Genomic DNA, 16,162 nt, shown 5'->3' on the forward strand with positions numbered 1-16,162 from the left:
TTCTCTCTCTCTCGCTCTCGCTCTCTCTCCCTCTTTGTATGTCTGCCCTTCAAATGTTTAAGTAAATCTTTTTTAAAAAATAAAGGCATTTAGGGACCTATAATTCTTCATGTTAACAAGGCTCAACTGCTTTGCTAAAACTCTTATTTCCATTTAAATTTTCATGTTATCATTATGCCTGTTAGATATTAGGTGACAGCAAATTAATTGGTGACAGTTTTTTTTTTAATGGTAATTAGGTGGGCTTAGAAATAAGTCTCGATTGTGCTGGTTGTGTAGCACCTACTGCTCAGGCTGTCCTTGTGCTAATAGGTTATTTGAGCTGCTTGAATGGAGAGACTGCATTTTCCATTGGCCCTCACAGCCTGTGGTGTGGGTGTCCACCCTGGGTCTTAGTGAATTAGTGAATTGTGGTATCTGTGTCGGTCAGGGTGCAGCCAGACAGCCATAAACACTAGGAGACAGATATCAAGAGACTAAGTGTGGGGCCGGCGCCGTGGCTCACTTGGTTAATCCTCTGCCTGTGGCGCCGGCATCCCATATGGGTGCCGGGTTCTAGTCACGGTTGCTCCTCTTCCGGTCCAGCTCTCTGCTGTGGCCTGGGATAGCAGTGGAGGATGGCCCAAGTGCTTGGGGCCCTGCACCCCATGGGAGACCAGAAAGAAGCAATTGACTCCTGGCTTCGGATTGGCACAGTGTCGCTCCCCGTCTTCGTGGAGGAACGACACAGGACCCTGCGCTGTTCTTTTGTCTGCTCGGCCCTCCCCGGGTTTGCTGCTGGTTCTTCCTGGGTTGGCTACCGTCCCTTCCACCTCCGTGGAAGGGCGGTTCCCCCTGGCCACATTCCCCACTTCCGCGGGGGAGCGGCACACCGCCGGCCGGCTCTCTCGGGGGCTGCACAGGTGTTCCTTCAGATAGATGTTCCCCTTAGATGTTCCTGGTGCATGTTGTCTCTCTCCTCCTTTATAGTCCTCTTCCGCCAATCCCAACTCTGCTACCCACACACCAAGTACGCTGCTCTCCTCCAATCAGGAGCAAGTCCTGCTGTTTATTGGTTGAACTGGAGGCAGCTGTATAGAATCTGTTTCCTCCTCTCCCAGCGCCATATTGTGGGAGAGCAGATGCATAGAATAAGTCTTAATTCCAGTAACTTAGTCTAGTCCGAGTTGCTCCCCACAGCGCAGCGCTGGCCGTGGTGGCCATTTGGGGAGTGAACCAACGGAAGGAAGACCTTTCTCTCTGTCTCTCTCACTGTCTATAACTCTACCTGTCAAATAAAAAAAAATTAAAAAAAAAGAGATTAAGTGCAAGGAAGTGGCTCAACCAGGAAGGCCTGAAGTGAACCATCAGGAAGGGCATGGTGGAATTTTCCAGAAATAGGCTGAGGCTGCTATCCTTGGGTGGACTTTGTTTTTCAGGGAAGCTTCAGCTCTGCTCCTGACATCTTTCAAATGACTGGGTCAGCTCTCCCAGGTTATCTAGCTCTCCCAGGTTATCTAGTACAATTTCCTTTACTGCACGTCAACTATAGACTTTAATCACATGTACAGATGACGTCCTGTCCATACCTCAGTGTTTGATTGAATGGCTGTCGAGTTGGCACATCACAGCCTCAGATGCACTTCTTTTGTATTAGTTGCAGGCCGTACAGCATCCAGAACTGCTCAGAACGTATGTATAAAGCTTCTTTAAGTAGACAGTGTGCTGGTTATTGTCATAGTGAGCACTGAACAAAGAAGGTGGGGCTGGTTGTGACCAGGCTGTCAGTCTGATGGTCCTGGACTCTGGGCTGGGCCGTGAAGGACACAGAATCGGTGGATCGTCTCCTTACTGTCTCTTCAGCTGCCATCTGCTCCTGCCTCGCTGCTCTTCCAAGGCCCTTGACTTGCAAGCCCAGGGCTCTCTTGGCAGTCTCTCCATGCTGAGTCCCCACGTGTATTGACCTTGCTGACTTCCTCCTTGAAGTTGTCCTACCTCGGCTTGGGGACCTGGCCTCAGGCTTTCTTTGTCTCTCATCCCTTCCCCAGGTCTTTCTTTCCTGTCTAATGTGGCTGTTTAGATGTTAGGCGTTGTGCTCTTTCTCCTGCTGGGTTCTAGCCTAGCGGATGTTGTCCGCTCTAGGGTCTCTGCCCTGCTGCTGTGTGTGGATGACCCCTGCTTTGTTATCACCAACCCTGACTCCCTGGGAGCTCTCAACCCAGTGCTCTAAGTGTCTCTTAGACATTCCCTTCTTTTTTCTTTTTTTAATGATCTATTTATTTGAGAAGCAGGGTTATAAACAGAGAGAGGGAGAGACAGAGAGAGAAGTCTTCCATCCACTGGTTCACTCCCCAAATGGCATCAATGGCTGGGGTTGGGCCAGGCTGAAGCCAGGAGACAGGAGTTTCTTCCAGGTCTCCCACATGGGTGCTGGGGCCTGAGACTTGGTGCATCTTCTACTGCTTTCTCAGGCCTACTAGGGAGCTGGATTGGAAGAGGTGCAGCTGGTACTCAAATCTCCGCCTATATGAGATGCCAGCATCACAGGCGGAGGCTAAACCTATTACACCACAGCACTGACTCTGTCTTAGACATTTATAAAATATTATTGCATCAAAGCTTACGTTGTTTACTTTATTCCATTCTATTTAGCCACATTTAATGACCGAAAATATAGTAGAGCACAGAGAATATTAGGGAAAGTATTGCTCTACTTCATTATTAACCTCCTAGAAGTATTGACTCCCCTTCCCCCTGCCCACACCACCTTATAGCTCTTGGATTCTCAAGGAAGAACTGTAGATAGTTTATCAGTAGAGCTGCTGTCTGCCTCGGGGGTCCATTGTAAATCATTATTGCTTATTTTCTCTTGCCTCTCCAACCAGGCAGAATATGAAGTTGCCATAGATGAGGACCAAGAACATTGTGGACTGTGCATTCTAGAGGAATTCTTCAGCAATGAGGTATGTTTTCTTCTAAGTAAAGATTTGCAAACAACTTACTAAATGTTTGGAATGTACAGCCATTTTTACTATTGGAAAAGACATAACAAATATCTTAAAAGCTTTAATTTCTTAAAAATAGTCCTCTTCTGTGCTTTTAATTCAGTGAAAAAATTAACAAATCTCTTAGAAGAGTTTAAAAGTTGCTGTTTCCTCAAACAGGATATAGAATTGGAGAATTTGATTTGCTGAACTAAAAATAATATTTTTTTCTAAAAGCTTTACCAAGTCTTAGTTTGCATGCCTTTGACTCACTAGGTCCTTGCAGTGCAGTTTGTCACTGAGATTAGACCTGCACCTGCTTCATTTCATGCGCTTGTCTTTGGAGGGCTGCTGGAGTCTTTAGTTCTGGGCAGGATCCTATGTTAGGTGGGTGGAAGGAGAAGAGTAACAAGGACCAGTAACATTTAGTCAGTGCTACTGTAAGCTTTAGACACTTCAAACATCATCTCATCTTCATCACAACCCTTGAGATAGTTATTATCAGTATTTCCATTTTCAGATGAGAAGTCTGAAAATCAGGGTGGTTAAGTGACTTAGCCAAGGTTACACAGCTGGAAAGTGTTGGAGCCAAGAATCAGAGTTGTAGAAACTAAGTTAGAGGGTAGTATGGTCAAGAGAAAGTCTAAGATACTCAGATTTTAATCCTCATTAGCCATTCTGAGTGAAAACAAACTAGGAGCAGAATGGGACTTGTTCAGCTGCTGACGTCATGCTGAAGCACGTGAGGTGATTTGTCCAAGATTAGAACAAGATGAGACTGTGTGCTTTTGTCTTCTGTTAACTGCAGGTTCCATTAGACTAGAGGTTCTAGCCAGGGCAACTAGGCAAGAAAAAGAGAGAAAAGATACTTATATTGGAAAAGAAGAAATAAAACTGCCTGTATCTTCAAATGTCTTGACCTTAAGTAGAGAAAATCCTGAGAAATACACACATACACATAAAAATACTAGAGCTAATAAGTGAGTTTGCCAGGATTACAAGATGCTGGATTACTGAACAAAGTTCTATTATATTCTTGAACACCAGCAATTAAAATTCAAAGAATAAATTAAGAAAGCAATTCCATTTACAATTGCAGCAAAAAAGAACTTTGGAATAAATATAACAAAAGAAGTATCACACTTATACTGAAAACTGCAAAACTTTGAGGAAAAGGCAACCTAAGATAGTGGAGAGATGTCCCATGTTCATGGATGAGAAGACTTAATAATGTTAATAAGGCAGCACACTCCACCCCCGTTGATCTACAAATTCAATACAATCCCTATCAAGTTGTAATGTCCTTTTTTACAGAAATTAGCAAGCTGATTTTAGGATTCGAATGATATCTGGGTGACTGAGAACAATTTAACATCCTTGAAGGAAAAATAACATAGTTGGAGAGCATACACTTCTGAATTTTAAAAACTAGAAAGCTGCAATAATTAGGACAGTGTGGGAGTGGCATAAGAATAGTTGTATGAGTCAGTGGAACAGAACTGAGAGTACAGAGTAAATTCATACGTTTACAGTTGACGTAAGGATGCCAAGACAGTTCAGTGGAAGAAAGTCTTTTTCAACAGATGGTGCTAGAACAACTGGATAACTACATGAAGTGAATGAGGTTGGCCCCTACCTCACGCCATATAAAAAAAAACCTCAAAATTGACTAAAGACCTAACTATGTAAGAATTAAAACTATACAATTCTTAGCAGAAATTACAGGCATGAATATTTAAGACTTTGAATTAGGCAGTGATTTTCTAGTTATGACACTTAAAATATAAACAACAAAAGAAACTAGACTTCTTCAAAGTTAAAAACTTTGTGTCCAAATGACACCATCAAGAGGGTGAGGACTGTTGTGACACAGTGCGTGAAGCCTCTGGATGAGGTTTAAAGGCAGTCGGAAACTGGCACCGAAGAGCAGTGTTGCATGGAAATGTAGAGTAGTGGGCTTTATTTGGAGAGCAGTTTTACAATAAATATTCAGATTCACAAAGCATGCGTCCTTTGAGCTAGGAATTTATTTTCAGATGTCTGTTCTGTAGAAACACAAGAGTACGAAGATGTTCACGGCAGTGGTATTTGCAGTGGGAAAATTGACAGCTGGAATAATCAGAAAGAGTAGGCCGGCGCCGCGGCTCACTAGGCTAATCCTCCACCTTGCGGCGCCGGCACACCGGGTTCTAGTCCCGGCCAGGGCGCCAGATTCTGTCCTGGTTGCCCCTCTTCCAGTCCAGCTCTCTGCTGTGGCCAGGGAGTGCAGTGGAGGATGGCCCAGGTGCTTGGGCCCTGCACCCCATGGGAGACCAGGAAAAGCACCTGGCTCCTGGCTCCTGCCATCGGATCAGCGCGGTGCGCCGGCCGCAGCGCGCCGGCCACGGCGGCCATTGGAGGGTGAACCAACGGCAAAGGAAGACCTTTCTCTCTGTCTCTCTCTCTCACTGTCCACTCTGCCTGTCAAAATAAATAAATAAATAAATAAATAAATAAATAAATAAATAAATAAAAGAAAGAGTAGATGAGCCCCACGCTGGGAAACCCGGAGTCATGAAAGAAAATGCGGTAGATCCGTCGGGGCAGCACACGTCTGACACCTCGTCACCGTTACCTCCTCCCCATTGGCATGAGGGGAAAGAAACATTGCATTTTTCTGTGTACACAAAGAGAAACAAACAGCTCCCATCTGCTAATTCATTCCTCAAATGCCTGTAACAGCTGAAGACCAAAGCTGGGTGTGGGAGCTCCATCCAGGTCTCCCGTGCAGGTGCCAGGGACCCAGTTACTGAGCCACTACCGCTATGCCCCAGGGCCTGCAACAGCAGGAGGTGATAGGTAGGAGCCAGAGCGGAGTTGAACTCAGATACTCTAATATGGAATGTGGGCATTCTATTTTATTTATTTCTTAAAGTTTTATTTATTTATTTGAAAGAGTTACAGAGAGAGCGAGGCAGAGAGATGCCGTCCATCTGCTGGTTTGCTCCCTAAATGGCTGCAACAGCCAGGACTGAGCCAGGCCAAAGCCTGGAACTCCAGCCCGGTCTCCCACATGGGAAGCAGGGGCCCAATACTTGGGCCATCTTCTCCTGCTTTCCCAGATGCATTAGTAGTGAACTGGATCAGAAGCAGAGCAGCTAGAACTCAAAAGGGTGCCAGTATGGGATGCCGGTGTCACAGGCCTCAGCTTAACCCACTGTGTCACAATGCCAGCCCTGGAAGTGGGCGTTTTAACCAATGTCTAAGTGCAAATAACATAAAATGTTCCACCTTAACCATTACTAAGTGTGCTGTCCAGTGTTTTTATACTTCCGTATAATCAACCACTAGACCCGTTTCATCTTGCAAAACTGAAACTGCCCCTACTAACTCCCTCAGAGGGCTGCAGGGCCTCGCATCTGTCTTCCAAAATTCTTGTGTATAGGATGAAAAGATTCCCGAGAGAGTTTTCAGATCAGCACTCCCTCTCCAGCCCCCGGTAATCACCCTTCTGCTTTTTCTGTTTAACTCCCCAGCACCCAGTGAGTGGATCATGGAGGATTCGTTCTCTTGTGTCTGGCCTCTCTCACTTAGCATGATGTCCTCCTGAGGTTCCAGCTGTAGCGTGTGTCAGGCTCGCCTTCCTCCCTAGGCTGTGTAGCCGTGCCACTCCGTGGACACTGGCTCTGTTCTGTCTTTTGCCGTTGCGAATGATGCTGCCAGGAGTGTGATCATGCAGGTGTCTGTCTGAGTGTGTCCCGATATGCACAGGAAAAGATCTGCAAAGTGCAAAGGCAGGCAGGCTGGGCCCTGAGGAGTGGGGAGAGGTAGTACTTTGATTTGTATTTCACACACTTCATGTTTTTATTTTTGTACACAGCATTAGTTCTGTTTATGACTGGTGAATTATGAAATCACTAATTGTCATATGTTTGCTTTGTGCTGTATTAAGAAATCGGCAGTCTGTTTACCAGAAATACCTCCAGGTGTTGTGAAAGAATGTAAACTGAGGCTGAAGCAGAACCCTTCCAAAAAAGCCTTTGAGGAATGCACTGGGTAAGTGGTTGACCCGGGCCCTGCGTGTATTATCTACTGCTGACCCTCGAGGGGTTTCTCTGCCTGAGACAAGTTCTTCTCAAATTAAGACATGGCCCTCACCAGAGAGTGAGTGACACATAACACATACAGAACACTGCAGCAGGTCACACTGAAATCCCTAGGATCCCCTGACCCTCTCCACGTGCCTTCCAAAATGCTTGTGACTAGGATGAAAATGATTTTTAGACATAGGTGCTTGCTGAAAATACCTTTTCTTTGGATTTTTGTAACATGTACAGAATTGTAAGGCCGAGGAGCATGGCTCAACTTCCCTACTTCACACAAAGAAAAAGTGGTTTCTGAGGTGGTTAGGCACAGAGCATATGGTATTGTGTGTATTTACACAGTCACTCACTCATTTCACATGATGAGAAAACTGGGGTCCAAGAAGCCATGGAAAAGATTGTCCTTGGCCTTGAGAACAACTAGTGACATATTCATTGTGTGTGTGTGTGTGTGTGTGTGTGTGTGTGTTTTGATATTTATTTACTTATTGTAAAGTTAGAGTGACAGATAGACGGAGAGAAAGAGAAATATCTCCCATCTGCTGGGTCACTCCCCTAATGCCCACAAGAGCCAGGGCTGGGCCAGGCTCCATCTGAGTCTCCCACATCGGGGGCAGGAGCCCAAGCACTTGAACCATCTTCTGCTGCCTCCCAGGATGCATTAGCGGGCAGCTGGGTCAGTAGCAGACTAGCCAGACTTCCAGCCAGCACCCGATGTGGGCTGTGATGTCCCAAGCTGTGCCTGAACCTGCTGTGCTGTAATGCCTGCCCTCTCCTTGTCCTTTCGAAAGACTGCTTTGGCTGCAATTGCAGAGGACAGTTTGAAGCAGGGAGAGTGGGTCTATGAGATGGGCCTGACAGGTTGTTGTAGTTGTCCAGGGCAGCTGGCGTGGTGGCCTGAACAGGGTGATGACCGCAACAGAGAGAAAGGAATGGGCTTTAGAGACATCTAGAGGGCGGAAGGCGAGGGCAGGCTGACCCTGCAGTCTGCCAGGGGACGTGCTGGGTTTGAGATGTGCTCTAGTCATCAAGCAAGGCTGAGAGGTAGACTCCGAGAGGCACAGGGCCTCTGTCTAGGTGCGGCTGAGGCTGTGGCTCCCGAGGCCAGATGCAGGCAGTGCGGGCAGAGAGGAAGTGAGAGAAGAGTTGTGTGGAGAGAGCCTGCAGGCCATTCTTCCCTTCTTCACCCTGATACCTTTCAGTTGGGTGGTCGGGCTTCTGGCCTGGCCTGTCTCTATTGCAGGTGTTAGTGGCCCCAGCTAAGACTGTGTCAGCGCAGGGAGGTGGCAGACGCCAGACAACCTGGGTTGAGGAGTAACACATCATAATACCTTGTAGACACTAGGTAGGGGTTTCAGTGGGCTGGGGCATTCTGTCTCGTCTCTGTATTGTTACAACCCCAAAAACCTTTGCTTCTGATTCTGGATTCCAGAATGCTGATGCTGCGTCATGAACGTGATTCCTCCTGCTGCCTGTTGTCTTCCCAGCATGGGCTGAGGGGAGGCCACAGGGCGTAGCCACCAATGGCAATTGCCGGGTTGAACAGACTGAAACCAGCGTTGAACTGAGGATGCATTTAAGTCTCATAACTTTGTTTCGAAGTGTGCATGACGGGCTTGTATCCCAGTGCAGAGGAGCAGTCTTAGTTCCGAGAGGAGGACTGAGAAGTCAGTCACAGTCAGGAGCCCTGTCAGTCTCAGGCTGGTAAACGTGTTGAAGGAAGTCGATATCGGAGCTTTTGTCTTCGTGGAGCTACTTTAAATGTCTCTGTAAAGGTGATATTACCCAAGCAAAGAGTATCAGAACCGTGAAGTTGGTTCAGACCTATTTGGGATTGAGCCATCCATGTGACACCTGGGACAAGGAACCGATTCCTTGATTCCACCAGGAAATTTCAGGGTGCTCTAGGGAGCCCCAGAACAGTGTTCAGCCCTGAAGTTGCCTGTGGAAGAAGCTTCAAACCTTTTGTCTCTGAATGCTGTCACACTCTTACGCATGACAAAGGACCCAAAGAGCTTTTGATTATGTGTGTTATATTTTTAAAAAAGATGGGGTCGGCGCTGTGGTGTAGTAGGTTAAGCCTCCGCCTGCAGTGCTGGCAGCCATATGGGTGCTGGTTCTAGTCCCGGCTGCTCCACTTCCGATCCAGCTCTCTGCTATGGCCTGGGAAAGCAGCAGAAGATGGCCAAGTCCTTGGGCCCTGCTCCTAGTAGGAGACCTGGAAGAGACTCCCGGCTCCTGGGTTCAGATTGGCCCAGCTCTGACCGTTGCAGCTGTTTGGGGAATGAACCAGCAGATGGAAGAACTCTCTCTCTGTCTCTCCCACATCTGTAACTCTGCCTCTCCAGTAAAATAAATTTTAAAAGGAAGAAAGCACAGACATTTTTCTCTCCCTTACTCAGAGCAGTGATGTTTGTTACATGTCTGGTGATCTTTGGAAGACCCGCCGTGGACTGATGAGAGAATGAGGTTTTTACAAGTACATTTGAGAATCACTGTTCTTTAATATTAGTCAAAAGCAAGTGAAAACCCTGTTTTACAATATAAAGTGAAGCAGATCACGTGACTTACTCAGAATTCAAAGCATCAGTGGAAATCCTGGGATGATTTCCAGTTTCTTCAGTTCCAGAACTTGCTAGCATTCCCCAGTAAACCACGGCCTCTGCCACTTGGACGCTCGTCAGCGCCTGCGATGCCTGTCCCTTCGTCCCTCCCCGGGGTGACTTCACCTGCTCAGAAGCCTGCCATCATCTCCTTCCACAGCAGGTGCTCTGCATCAGCAGGGCGTGCGGTGGTTGCCCGGCCCGTTCCCTTAGGGCTACGGTATCAGCCTCCCCAGCTAGGCTGTCAGACTTTCAGGGTGTGGCTTCATCTGCCGCTTTTCCTCTGGAATGCAGACTCTGCTTGCAGTGTGCTCTGTAGGTGTTTACTGAGTCATGAGCTGCTGTACCGGCAGGCCATTTTTCCCTCGTATGTTCCCACTACTTGTATAGTAAAATTATAAATGAAACCTAACAACAAGGTTAAGTGCATACAGCTTTTTCAAGAGATGTATTGCATAAAATAATTTAGCGGTGCTTTATTTTCAGTATCAGAAAAGGGTGTCTCACAAGTCAACATTATCTCCTGTCTGTCATCACTCAGCTCTTCATTTCAGTCTCACTTGCAACACGTTGACATTTTCATGAAACACACACACACAATTTAAATGTATTTTAAGCTGTTGTCTTCCTACTGGCATGTTCTTTCTGTCGAGTATTTTTTCCCTGAAGTCTATGTATGTATAAAAGAACCCCTGACTTTGGGAGAGTAAAATGATTTTATTTCTTTTGAATTTTTACCTTCTTTATTGTAACTGATAGCGTTAGAACCTGGTGTGGATGCCTCATGATTACAAACTCCACATGCTGAGTGGTGTGATGGTTGAATTTCAGTGCGTGTTATCACACTGAAGCACAATTATTTTCATAATGGAATGCAACAAGTATATATAATTGCATAAAATCTTTTTTCTAGAATTGTCCATAGCTATTTAAGCAAAAAACCATTTGAAGAATACCAAGAAAGCTCATATTTTTCTCGGTTTTTACAATGGAAATGGCTGGAAAGGTATGTCCTATTTAAGACTCAATGAAACAGGTAATAACTTCTCATACTACATATTGATTGAACTGTACTTTTCTATCTGTCAAAATATAAGAACTATTGGAAATCTTAAATTGTATATGGCTTTTTTGCACAGAAATTATTACTGGGTCCAGTATTATACAATTTCTTCTTACTCAGTTGATTTTTTCCTCTCTTTTTTAAAATGGGGTTAGACCTGTTGGTGCAGTGGTTGGAAGATAACTTCTACCTTAGATGAGCAATAATGTAATCTGGTGCAGTGGTTGACACTGTGCGGCAGAAGTCCCTGCCCAGCCTCTTGCTAGCTGCGTGACCTGGCACAGGGGACTCAGCGGGGACGAGTTTCAGGCAGAGTTGGACGGTGGCTGGCGTCACCTGGGAAATGCATGCAAAATGCTCAGCACGTGCTTGGTGTACAGAATAAATGATCCGGAAGTGTTAGCTGCCACTACTGTTAGCTACTGTGTTAACCAGTAACTGTTACTACCGTTGTAGTTATTTTTTATGAAATATCCATTTTGAGTTCATTCACGTTTCTCTTGAGCTGTTGGATGGAAGCATCTTCTTCGAAGCTCCTTTTTCCTTAGAATTTCCTGGTCAAAGGACCCTGCACCGTAGATGTCCTTTTCCTCACCAGCTGTCCGTCAGGCCCAGGGGGCGTGCCGAAGACCATGCCATGCGTCCTAGGGAGGCAGGCTGCACACCTGCCTTTACTTAGTGAGGGAAATTCTATGAAGATTTAGTTCTGTGTCTTGCTCCCATGTTTTGTTAAATGTGCTTGTTGGGGGCCGCAATCCCTGAGCACCAAACCCTTTGTCCGGGCATTCATTTGAGCTGTATGGCTTAGTAAGTAAGACTAGAACAAGGGCTGGTAGGCTTTTCTGCTTTAAGGTAACAATGCAATGTGAGACCTGAAACTTTTTTTTTCAATTAATTAGGCAACCAGTAACAAAGAACACATTTAGACATTACAGAGTTCTAGGAAAAGGCGGATTTGGAGAGGTGAGTAAGGTGTGCCAGGTGTGCATGGTACCTGTCTGCTGGGTGGGTAGAAAGCCAGGTCGTTGGAAGACCCCACTTTTACCACTGCAATGTTTCCTTATCATACTTTTTGGGAATTTTAGCCAACTGTGATTATCTTTTCTTTAAGATTTATTTCTTTATTTCAAAGGCAGAGTTAGAGTTAAAGAGAGATCTTCTATCCATTGGTTTCACTACCCAGATAGCCACAACAGCCAGGTCTTGTCCAGGCAAAGCCAGGAGCCTGGAACTCCATCTGGGTCTCCCAGGTTGGTGCAAGGGATCAAGGACTTGGCCATCCTCCACTGCTTCCCCAGTGTATTACCAGAGGGCAGGATTGGAAGTGGTGTAGCCAGATGCAAACTGGTGCCCATATGGCATGCAGCATCACAGGCGGTGGCTCCTGTTTCTCACAGAAGCTGTTGTCCCATGCTTAATGTTCAAGTTCTGTCCAGATGCGAAGGCTATTCTTAGAGTGAGAATTTAGCCTAGAGGTTAGGGTTCTGGTTCAGATGTCCAGGCCCCCATTGGAATGCTGGAGTTTGATTCCTGGCTCCAGCTTCCTGCTAAGGGAGACCCCAGGAGGCAGTAGTTACGGCTCATGGAATTGGGGTCCTGCTACCATGTGGGAGACCTGGGTTGAGTTCCTGGCTCCTGGCTTCAGCCCTGCTAAAGACATCTGGGAAGTGACCCAGTGGACAGGAGCTCGCTCTCTGTCTCCCTCTAATAAATAAGTCAAAGTTCAAAAGCAGTTATTCTGTTTCCACATGGAACTTGTTATTCTGTTTCCACATGGAACTTGTTATTTTGTTTCCACACATGGAACTTGTTATTCTGTTTCCACAATTTAGGACTAGCCCCCAAATTCATGCAGTACCGGCTACATTGTTAAATATGCTTATTTAATGTAACTGTATTTGGATATATGCTGCACTTATGTAAAAATATGTTTAAAAATGTAGTAATTTGGGGGCCGGTGCTGTGGTGCAGTTGGTTAACACCCTGGCCTGAAGCACTGGCGTTCCATATGGGCACCGGTTCTAGTCCCGGCTGCTCCACTTCCGATCCAGCTCTCTGCTATGGCCTGGGAAAGCAGTAGAAGATGGCCCAAGTCCTTGGGCCCCTGCACCCACATGGGAGACCCAGAAGAAGCTCCTGGGTCCTTCTTCAGACTGGCGCAGCTCCAGCCATTGTGGCCAATTGCGGAGTGAACCAACGGATGGAAGAGACCTCTCTCTCTCTGCCTCTCCTCTCTCTGTGTAACTCTTTCAAATAAATAAATAAATAAATCTCTTTTTTTAAAAAAAAGTAGTAATTTGGGCAGATCCTAAGAAACCTACCCACTTATTCATAACAGATAATTTCTTTAAAAATATTTATTTATTTATATGAAAGTCAAGAGTTACAGAGAAGGAGGGAGAGAGAGAGATCTTCCATCAGCTGGTTCACTCCCAGATGGCCACAATGGCTAGGGCTGTGCCGGGCTGAAGCCAGAAGCCAGGTCTCCCATGTGGGTGACAAGGGCCCAAACACTGGGGCCATCTTCCACTGCCTTCCCAGGAGCATTAGCATGGAGCTGGATTAGAAGTGGAGCAGCCAGGACACAAGCCAGAGCCCATATGGGATTCTGACATCGCGGGTGGCGGCTTTACCCGGTAGCCATAGTGCTGGCCCCAGGATGGCTGTCCTGCATGGAGACCACCGTGCAGGGGGGTCAGACCAGCATGCTGTCTTCTGAGATGGTAGTTACCTCAGCAATGCCCTGGAGTGGTGGAGCTCACCTCTTGTAGCCCTCAGAGCGCTAACACTGTATGCTGGAGTGAGGAGAAGGCTAGACAAATGTATTTAAATTCCCCAGTGAGTTAGAAAGCTGACCCGAGAGGCAGCACACTATGGGTGAGGCCTGCAGTCCTTTCGCAGTTGGCCTGGTAGGAAATTGGTCATCACGGCCGCTACTTCAGGAGAACTGGCCGTGCTGCTGCTGCCGTCCTGGAGACGCTTTACGACACTTCGCCTCCCTGACCGCACGCTCGTAGGAGCTCTTCCGTGGAGGATATCTTTAGGAAACCATCCTGTCTGATACATCCTAGAGCAGGAATCGTGCTTCCTCTCTGCAGTCATCCTGTTCTGCCTTCCACGATCTCTAAGGGTAAAGACTCGGATTTTGTCGAGGAACAAAGGAAAAGAGGTTTAAGGGACATGGGTCTTACGTTTGCAAAACAGTGTTCTAATAGTCACACGAGACCTTCTTAAATGGACTCAGTAGAACATGTTAGCAAATTATTTTATTCGCTTGAGGGATACAGCAGGACAGGTGTATAGAGAGTGAGCTAGAACGCTCATCGCCGGCATGCATGCGGTTCCCGGGAGCCAGGCATCAACCCTGGCTCTCGGATACAGGACGTGGGCCTCTAACAAGTGGCTCAAACTGTCAGGCTAAACTCTCCTGCCAGTGTAAGCAATTTGGGGGAATTTGGATGAATTGAAGATTTTGTGGGTTACTTTTGAACACACTTACTTTGGTTTCCAACAAATGATTAAACGAGTGAACAGGCGATGGTGATTCCTCAAGGACGTGTTCTGGGTGTGGTATACGCTGGGCCAGGGTCCGAGGGCAGTGCGGCCGTCCATTTCTACAGTGAGTGCTGGTCAGGAGGAGCCCTGCTGACTCCAGAGCAGGCGCATTCTTGGTCCCTCCCACTTGAGAGTCCAGTGGTGCACTTAGCTTCCCAAACGCTGGCACCCCCTGCAGTGGGGGAGGTCAGACCTAACTGGCACCTCCTGCAGTGTGGGAGGTCAGACCTAACTGACACCTCCTGCAGTGTGGGAGGTCAGACCTCACTGATACCTCCTGCAGTGTGTGAGGTCAGACCTAACTGGCTCCTCCTGCAGTGTGGGAGGTCAGACCTCACTGATACTTCCTGCAGTGTGGGCGGTCAGACCTAACTAATACCTCCTGCAGTGTGTGAGGTCAGACCTAACTGGCTCCTCCTGCAGTGTGGGAGGTCAGACCTAACTGATACTTCCTGCAGTGTGGGAGGTCAGACCTAACTGGCTCCTCCTGCAGTGTGGGAGGTCAGACCTAACTGATACCTCCTGCAGTGTGTGAGGTCAGACCTAACTGGCTCCTCCTGCAGTGTGGGAGGTCAGACCTCACTGATACTTCCTGCAGTGTGGGAGGTCAGACCTAACTGGCTCCTCCTGCAGTGTGGGAGGTCAGACCTAACTGATACCTCCTGCAGTGTGTGAGGTCAGACCTAACTGGCTCCTCCTGCAGTGTGGGAGGTCAGACCTCACTGATACTTCCTGCAGTGTGTGAGGTCAGACCTAACTGGCTCCTCCTTCAGTGTGTGAGGTCAGACCTAACTGATACCTCCTGCAGTGTGTGAGGTCAGACCTAACTGGCACCTCCTGCAGTGTGGGAGGTCAGACCTAACTGACACCTCCTGCAGTGTGGGAGGTCAGACCTAACTGATACCCCCTGCAGTGTGGGAGGTCAGACCTAACTGGCACCTCCTGCAGTGTGGGAGGTCAGACCTAACTGATACCCCCTGCAGTGTGTGAGGTCAGACCTAACTGACTCTCCTGCAGTGTGGGAGGTCAGACCTAACTGATACCTCCTGCAGTGTGGGAGGTCAGACCTAACTGATACCTCCTGCAGTGTGGGAGGTCAGACCTAACTGGCTCCTCCTGCAGTGTGGGAGGTCAGACCTCACTGATACTTCCTGCAGTGTGGGAGGTCAGACCTAACTGGCTCCTCCTGCAGTGTGGGAGGTCAGACCTAACTGATACCTCCTGCAGTGTGGGAGGTCAGACCTAACTGGCACCTCCTGCAGTGTGGGCGGTCAGACCTAACTGACACCTCCTGCAGTGTGGGAGGTCAGACCTAACTGACACCTCGTGCAGTGTGGGAGGTCAGACCTAACTGGCACCTCCTGCAGTGTGGGAGGTCAGACCTAACTGATACCCCCTGCAGTGTGTGAGGTCAGACCTAACTGACTCTCCTGCAGTGTGGGAGGTCAGACCTAACTGATACCTCCTGCAGTGTGGGAGGTCAGACCTAACTGGCTCCTCCTGCAGTGTGGGAGGTCAGACCTAACTGATACCTCCTGCAGTGTGGGAGGTCAGACCTAACTGGCACCTCCTGCAGTGTGGGAGGTCAGACCTAACTGACACCTCCTGCAGTGTGGGAGGTCAGACCTAACTGACACCTCGTGCAGTGTGGGAGGTCAGACCTAACTGGCACCTCCTGCAGTGTGGGAGGTCAGACCTAACTGATACCCCCTGCAGTGTGTGAGGTCAGACCTAACTGACTCTCCTGCAGTGTGGGAGGTCAGACCTAACTGGCTCCTCCTGCAGTGTGGGCGGTCAGACCTAACTAATACCTCCTGCAGTGTGTGAGGTCAGACCTAACTGGCTCCTCCTGCAGTGTGGGAGGTCAGACCTCACTGATACTTCCTGCAGTGTGGG

The 16,162-nt window shown here is 47.8% G+C and overlaps 1 protein-coding gene across 5 annotated transcripts in view; it reads left to right on the forward strand.

The window, feature by feature from the left end:
• Nucleotides 1-16,162, forward strand: part of GRK4 (G protein-coupled receptor kinase 4) — a 75,811-nt gene that overhangs the window by 24,980 nt on the left and 34,669 nt on the right. For 3 of the 5 annotated variants that reach the window (XM_070067979.1, XM_070067980.1, XM_051836706.2), the window contains exons 4-7: nt 2,865-2,942; nt 6,895-6,998; nt 10,562-10,654; nt 11,611-11,674. In XM_070067979.1, coding sequence (XP_069924080.1) covers nt 2,865-2,942; nt 6,895-6,998; nt 10,562-10,654; nt 11,611-11,674 — 339 coding nt within the window. Of the gene's footprint in view, nt 1-2,864; nt 2,943-6,894; nt 6,999-10,561; nt 10,655-11,610; nt 11,675-16,162 lie in introns of those variants that run through there. The other 2 variants (XM_070067982.1, XM_070067981.1) reach the window with 2 other exon arrangements.

The sequence above is a fragment of the Oryctolagus cuniculus genome, chromosome 2, assembly GCF_964237555.1.
Source record: "Oryctolagus cuniculus chromosome 2, mOryCun1.1, whole genome shotgun sequence".
Lineage (NCBI taxonomy): Eukaryota > Metazoa > Chordata > Mammalia > Lagomorpha > Leporidae > Oryctolagus > Oryctolagus cuniculus.